The sequence below is a fragment of the Hevea brasiliensis genome, chromosome 12 (genome assembly GCF_030052815.1).
Source record: "Hevea brasiliensis isolate MT/VB/25A 57/8 chromosome 12, ASM3005281v1, whole genome shotgun sequence".
Lineage (NCBI taxonomy): Eukaryota > Viridiplantae > Streptophyta > Magnoliopsida > Malpighiales > Euphorbiaceae > Hevea > Hevea brasiliensis.
Genome location: NC_079504.1, coordinates 28,797,955 through 28,805,672, shown reverse-complemented (window position 1 = coordinate 28,805,672; position 7,718 = coordinate 28,797,955). Strand labels below are relative to the sequence as shown.

The 7,718-nt window shown below is 34.0% G+C and overlaps 1 protein-coding gene across 1 annotated transcript; it reads right to left on the bottom strand.

Annotated features, from left to right (window-relative positions):
- Positions 1–1,113: 1,113 nt before the first annotated feature.
- On the bottom strand, positions 1,114–4,999 carry LOC110644401 (disease resistance protein RUN1-like). Its single transcript, XM_058130627.1, has 4 exons — positions 4,413–4,999; positions 2,709–3,807; positions 2,254–2,559; positions 1,114–2,115 (listed from the first exon to the last, which is right to left on the bottom strand). Exons 1-4 carry the CDS (start codon positions 4,955–4,957, stop codon positions 1,114–1,116), a joined length of 2,952 nt encoding a protein of 983 aa, XP_057986610.1. The 5' UTR covers positions 4,958–4,999.
- Positions 5,000–7,718: the final 2,719 nt, after the last annotated feature.

Genomic DNA, 7,718 nt, shown 5'->3' with positions numbered 1-7,718 from the left:
GGAAGATTGTTTCCCTTATTTTTTTCCACTCCTAATGTCACTTCTTTTGCTTGTATCACTATTGCTAGTAAGAGTGAAGTATGGCATAAACGTTTAGGTCATCCAAATTCTCCTATTTTGTCTCATTTATCAAATTCTGGTTTATTGGGAAATAAATACCATTTCTCTAATGTTTCTTTTGATTGTTCCACATGTAAACTAGGCAAAAGTAAAACTCTTCCTTTTCCTTCTAGTGGTAGTCGTGCAGTAAAATGTTTTGATATAATTCATAGTGATGTTTAGGGCATCACCCCAATTATTTCTCATGGTCACTATAAGTACTTTGTGACATTCATTGATGATTATAGTCGATATACATGGTATATTTCCTTCATTCAAAATCTGATGTATTTTCTATTTTCAAGACCATCTTAGCTTATAATGAGAATCAATTTTCTACTTGTATTAAAGTATTGCGATCTGATTCTGGTGAGGAATATAAGTCTCATGCATTTCATGATTTTTTGCGTGAGAAAGGCATTGTCTCACAACGCTCATGCCCATATACACCGCAATAAAATGGGGTTGCTGAACGCAAAAACCGTCATCTTTTGGATGTCCTCAGTCTACTCCTACTCCTCTCTATGCTGGCAACACTAGTGGCATTCAGATTGCCACAAATCTAGTTTTCCATGAGCGTACCAAACACATCGAGGTAGATTGTCATTCTATTCAGAAAGCCGTTGATACAGGTGTCATTTCTCTTCCCATGTTTCCACTGCTCTTCAAATTGCTGATGTGTTTACGAAATCTATGACTCGACAACGTCATCAATTTCTAATTGGCAAATTGATGCTTCTTGATTGCCCAGCATCAATTTGAGGGGGGATGTTAGTATGGTGACCAGCTCATATGAATTACTAGTTTCCATATAGCTGTGCATATCTTTGTAAATATGGTATAAAATAGCTTTTTATACTTAGGATTATAGCTAGCTGTATGAATATGTGTAATTAAGGAGTAAATAACTTTCCATAATTAGGCTGATATTATAGCTGATTTTTAGGAATGTAAATCAAGATGATTTCTATTTAAATGAAAGGACTCTATTGGAGAGACATTCAGCAAAAATTGTCATATAAGGTGTACCTTGCTTGCCATCAGCTGAATTGCCAAATGAGCATCTGCCTTTAGATCCAGTTTGAAGCAATTTGCAAAGTGGATGCATGAAAAATTGCATTTGCTTCTGCTTGATAAGGTTTTGAGTGATTCACAGTTATTTGCCTTTAAAAGCATTAGAGATGATGGAAGTTGTGGTAGAGAATGAAGACTCTTGCAATATCTCAAGTCGACATCGTGCAGTTTAGAAAGCTGATGGATATTGCCTGGAAGGCTCACAAGGTTTTTGCACCCATCCAAATGCAAAGTTACAAGAAACTTTACATGTTCAATAGATGAGGGTAAATATTTTATAGCCGTTTGACTCAATCTAAGAACAGCAAGAACTTCCATTGGCTCCAAGATTTCTGGGAAACACTCAAATTTTGAGCAACCTGATAGATCAAGAGTTTGTAGAGATCTCAACTTGCAGATGCTGCTTGAGAGACTCGATAGCTTTTTGTTGTTCTTCAGCTTCAATGTAACAAGTCCAGTAAGAAATTTGATTGATTGGGGCACCTCCTCAATTGCAGTCCCACATAGATATAGGTGTTTTACAAACACTAAAGTATCAGCATGAAACTTGGTGATTTTTGAGCATCCAGTGAGATCAAGACAATTAAGATCTGTCAACTTAGATATTGATGCAGGTAGTTCTTTTACTGCCGTCCAGCTCAAATCTAAGTACTTCAAATTTCCAGAAATCTCTGGACATGAATTGACGTTATAGCACTTTGTTAAATGAAATTCTCCGAGGAATTTTGAATCAATTCTGCAAGGAAGATTTTTGAGGGCTTCACAAAGTCTAACATTGAGGTACTCCAACTTGCTAAGATACTGAATAGATGAGGGAAGCTCAACCAAACTTTTACAACCTTGAAGATCAATACGCTCAATATTTTTGGCCTCTGAGAGATCTGGAATAGTAGTCAAGTATTCGCTCTCTTGTAGGCTAATCCTTTTTAAATTCACAAGAGGCTGTCGTAATTGACAAGGGAAATTAATTAGCATAGCTAGAAAAGTAGCATCTTGAACTTGCAATTTAGATTGCAAAACCAAAAGGGGAAAGATTTCATAGGAATGATCGAAAACATTTGTTGAGTTATAAAAGCATACCTGTATTCCCGTCCAAAGTTGTTCAGCTTTACAGTGAGGTAGCTCAAGAGCGACAAGCTTCGCAGTGCAAAAATTTGACGGCAAAGATTTCATCGGAAATCCATGCCAGTGGAGATACCTCAGCTGATGAGAAAGATATTGAAGGCCATGAGGAAGGTGCACTTTAGCTTTAGAGCTTGTAGATGAATTAAACAGATAGAAATTGAGCAATCTAAGGTGGTTCATCCTTGTAAAGGCGCTGGGTTGCAAGTGCATCTCTCTCGCTTTGGACATGTCCAAGGATATGGCTTCAATTGTTCTAGTCCCCTGTAGACGAATAATATAAAAACGAGTGATAGAATTATCTAGAAAGAATTGCTTTTCTTTCAAGGAATGATCAAACTATCAAATTCATATTATTATTATTTTTTATAATATATCATAGAATACAGAACATGCATTATAGTTATTCTTACCCTTTCTGTTGTTAATACTTGGTAAATATCCCCAGGAATCCACAACCTACTACGTTCTCCAGGCTCTTCCTTGGATTGCTGTTGTACAATTTCCTGACCCATTTCCTGTAACATATCATGCATCAACAACATATTATCTGGAGTGGTTATAAGAGCTTTGTCCTTGAGAACTGCAAATGCTATCTCTGGAAAGAAACCACAACATTCTAGAATATCTCTTGCAATTTTCATGTCCCAACCATTGAAAAAGCAAGCAATATCAAGAAATACATCTCTTTGTGTATCATCCAAATCATCAAAGCTTATTCTTAGCACATCATGAATTCTCAAGTCAGGAATTATTGCGAGTTTATCTTGAACAGTTTGCCACTCGAGTATGCTTTTGTCATTAAGAGAAGAACCCAACACCTTCAGAGCCAAGGGTAGACCTTTAGCATAAAATGATAACTGTTCTGAGAGCTCTAAGTACTCCATTCTGGGATTGTTTTGTTTGAATGCATATTGACTAAACAGCTGAAGAGCTTGATCGTTATTCAGATATAAAACCTGATATATATTCTTCACTCCATGTGCTTCTAGCAAGTGTTTATCGCGTGTGGTGATGATGATCCTACTTCCTGGACCGAACCAATCAGATCCATTGACTAAGATTTCCAGCTGCTTCCAATCATCCACATCATCAAGAACAACAAGAACCCTTTTGTGACAGAGCCTTTTCTTGATCATATTAAAACCAGCATTAAAGGTCCATCTATTCAGAAGTTTTCTTTCTAGCAATAAGCCTTTGCAAAGAAGTTTCTCTCGTAAAGCTGCAGCGCCAAGGTTTCTGAAATCGTCTTTAACATTTGCAAGAAAGCAATGAACTTCAAATTGGTTACAAATCCTGTCATAAATAAACTTGGCAATTGTTGTTTTTCCTATGCCACCCATGCCCCAGATTCCTACCATATGGACAGCATTCGACTCCAAGCATAATATCTTTTCCATTTCTGTTATGTGGGTACCCATTCCAACCAGGTGTTCAGTATCTCTTGATGATGTATAATGTAATTTATCTGAAATATCTTTTACAATTTTCTCTATGAACATTGTCTCCTTCCTGCCTTGGCCAGACAAGCAACGAAATCAAAAAATTATAATGATCTGTGACTCGGTTAAAAATAATAATAATAAAATAAAGGTAAGTCATGAACGCATACTCCCGTTTTATAGTCCTGGGCGTTAATGACAAACCATAATGCATAACTCAAAAGACCTACATAATTATACTGTAATCAAACTATTTAGATGAAGTGAAAAGGACAGCCATTGCTAGATTGTAAAGTTGAATCAGACTCGGATGAAGTTGTAAAAACTGAAACAGAGAAAAATTAAGCACTACAAGGTTCTTCACTATATGTTACAAGGACAATTAATGCCATCTCAATTTGAAATTGAGTGATTAAAGTCATTACCTGATCATATGCCTTTACCATCACAGTCAAAGTTTATTAAAAAAACAAAATGTAATTACCAACAGAAGTGGAAAAATAAGAGAGAATATATTAAAGGATTTATAGTTCAAACCCCTGCATCTCCATCCCCTTAGAATATTTCTGAAATACCAAAAAGAAAAAAACCAATTTCTTGCTAATTTGATGATGATATAAAATATAACTTGGTTAATTAATAGAACAAGGGAATAAGTTAAGATTTTACAATTACCATCCGCGTGAATCCCAACCATATGTTACGGTGACCGCTTTTGTTAAAGCTTCCCTCCATCTTTGCATTTTTTCCCCCTCCTCCATGAAATTTTCTTCGTGCATTACAGAGGCTACTGCCGCAGTGATCTGGTCGATTAGAGCAGATGGATCAACGTTATAAAAAATGGGCACAACTACTTGTCCATTATTTCTCTCCCTGCATTCCATGATCTTGACAAGTTCATCCAAGCAGCGAGACGAAGAAACATAGTTTTCAGAGAGGACAACGACCAAAAATCTTGATTCTTCAACGGCTTTAAGATCTGGTGAAAATGATTTGTCTCTCTCTCGTTTTCCATTATCTTTGATGGTGTATATGCCTTTTTGGATCAACTTGTTATAAAAACAACCAACAAAATTTTTGTGATTATCTTCACATGTGAAGCTCAGGAACACCTGGTACTTCCAGGGAGAGCTGGAACTGAAGGAAAGGAAAGAAGAAGAAGAAGAAGAAGAAGAAGAAGAAGAAGAAGAAGCAACCTTTTGAGGACTCGTACAAGTCATGCTAGAGTTTGCGAGACCGGAACTCTGGTTAGCAAGGTTTTCAATTCCAGAGCCTGTTAAAGTCTAATTCGTATTATAAAATTCTTAAAATATTCATTTTGAGTAATATAAAACTCTAAAGTAGTGATAGTGCTTCATGATCAATTATTAAATAACATTGTTTAATTGTATATATATATATATATATGACTATGCGCATTCTTCTTATTGTTCTGTGTAGTGTGCAGCGTTGTGTTCAATTTTCTGCTTAGAGAGTTGTTCAATTTACGAATTCCTTTTGGGTGCTATCATACTAATATATGGTATTGTGAATTTCAAATGTATTGACAGTGTAAATTTTCAGCTTGATTTTGTGATTGTGTTTTGTTGAGTTTTGATTCTAAGTTTGTTTTTGATTTTGTGTTTCATGGGAAAATGGTTAGTGGCGTTGATGAGAGGTTGACGGTGAGGGTATTTTAGTCATTTCATTTTTAAAAAACTTTTAAAATAATATCAAATTTGATATTTCTATTAAAATGCTTTTAAAAAATTTGATAATTTTTAAAAGAAAATAATAATGGACAAATATTTGTAAAAATATTTCCATAAAAATATTTCCACATCTAATAGTTGGTGTTTATAGAAATTTTTGAAAATTGATGTGAAATAGTGTAATCCATATCCGTATTAATGCAATTAATATTCATCATAAATTCGAATTAAATAAAGAGTAAATTTCTTTTTTATTCTTGCTCTATTTTTTTTAATAGATTTGAGTTTTATCATCTGGCTTTAAAGAATTTTGTATCTTCTCTTTTTTACCTTGGGAGGGTTTGATGTTTTCTTCATTGCAATGATCTTTTTTTCTTTTCTTTTCTATTATGGAGTTAGATGCTTTGCTTTATTACTTAGATATAAGCGTAATAATAGGAAGTATAAATTTTCTCTTAATGAGATATTAAATTTGATGATTTTCATATCAAACTAGTAGAAAGACAGTGTATTCAAACAATGATTGATTACCATTGAGTAGAGTATGCTTCCTATCGAATAGCCAAATTAAATAGTCTATCAATATAATCACATCTTTCAAGTAAAGAGAATTGCTATTATACTTTATATAAATATTTATCTTATATTTTTTTATATAAAATTATAATAATATGAAATTTTATACTTTAAAATTATAGTTTATCTATATTTAATAAAATTCGTATCTTTTAGTTTCTAAAAAAAATTTTATTAATTGAATCACACTTAGATTAGTTTCATATTAAATCATACAAATTAATGAGTTAATTTTTAATTCCATAAACCATTTCAAATTTTAAAAAATAAAATATTATTTTATTATAATCTATTTAAAAAAATTATTTTATTTTACCAATTTTATACCATCATTTCAATCAGTAGAATCGGCTGCCTTTCAACAATTAAATTTAATAGTCTCTTAATTAGTTGGATGCACATGGACTACACATTTTTGTCCCTTCATTTTGTCTGCAATCATCTTTCCCTTTTGCCAATTTCTTTTACAGCTTCTTTTATATATATATATATATATATATATATATGTATCTTAATACGCTGTTAAGGGTATCTTCTTCATGGGGGACCCAAGGATCATACCAAACTTTTATCACCTTTCCATCATCAATACTCCATCTGATACCTTTACAAAGCAAATCCTTAGTCTGTAAAACACTCTTCCAAACATAGCTCAGATTATGACCATCTTGAGCTTTCAGAAAGTCCACTTGCAGGAAATATTTGAGTAACTAACCTAGGAGAGTATGAAGGTTTGAAATTAATCTCCAAACCTGCCTGCCAAGCAACGCAATATTAAAGTTATGCAGATTTCAGAAACCCTAACCACCTTCCGTCTTTTTTGAACACATACAATCCCATGAAAGCCAATGTATTTCTCCGCTACCATCCTGTTTCATACCCCACCAGAAAGTTCATCATTCTTTGAAGCTCTCATCGCAGACCAACAAAGGTATATGGACATAAGACGAGATAGCCTAAGAAACTGACTTCAATAAAATTTCCTTACATGCTCTCGAAAGAAGTTTACTTTCCAACCCTGCAACCTTTTCCACAATCATTCCTTCAAGAAAGAAAATATTTGCTTTTTGTTCTAACCAATAAGAGAAGGTAGACCTAGTAGTGCCCATGGTCCAGAGGAGAAGATACACCGAGCATGCTAGACACAACATTCTTCATGTTTTGAGATTCATTAGGACTAAAAAAGCTCAGAGTTCTGATCATTAATAGCAATTAATAGCTTGCTTGGAAGCCTACTTATAGGCACTCAGAATTTGCTTAATAATATCACATTCCTTAGCATCTACCTTGAAAAAGAAAAAGCTGTTGTCAAAAAAAAGCAAATGGGAAATGCTAGGATTGTGTTTGCTAGTTTTTTAACCATGAATATCTCCAAATCTCTTAGTCTTACGAAAAAGAGATGACAACCCCTCTACACAGAATAAAAAGGTAAAGAGAAAGCATATCCCTTTGCCTCAAACCCCGCTTAGGCACAATTGGGCCAATTTCAACATCATTCAAAGCAACATTATAGGACACTAAAGAAACACAAAGCATAATGATATCTATCCATTTCTAAGCAAACCCCATCCTTTGCATCATAAACTTCAAAAAATTCCAATCTACTTTATCATAGGACTTAACTGATATCAATTTTCAATGTCGCCTCACCTTTTTTCCCCTTGCTCGTCCTTTTCATATGGTGGATCATGTAACATTAGGCCCATAAAGCATT

What these genes read in the sequence shown, in the direction of transcription:
- LOC110644401 (XM_058130627.1), bottom strand. Translation starts at nt 4,957, where the DNA reads ATGACTTGTACGAGTCCTCAAAAGGTTGCTTCTTCTTCTTCTTCTTCT. An exon ending in GGTTGGGATTCACGCGGATG is followed by an intron (nt 3,808 to 4,412) that starts GTAATTGTAAAA and finishes TGGCCAAGGCAG; the next exon opens with GAAGGAGACAATGTTCATAG. An exon ending in AAGTATTAACAACAGAAAGG is followed by an intron (nt 2,560 to 2,708) that starts GTAAGAATAACT and finishes ATTCGTCTACAG; the next exon opens with GGGACTAGAACAATTGAAGC.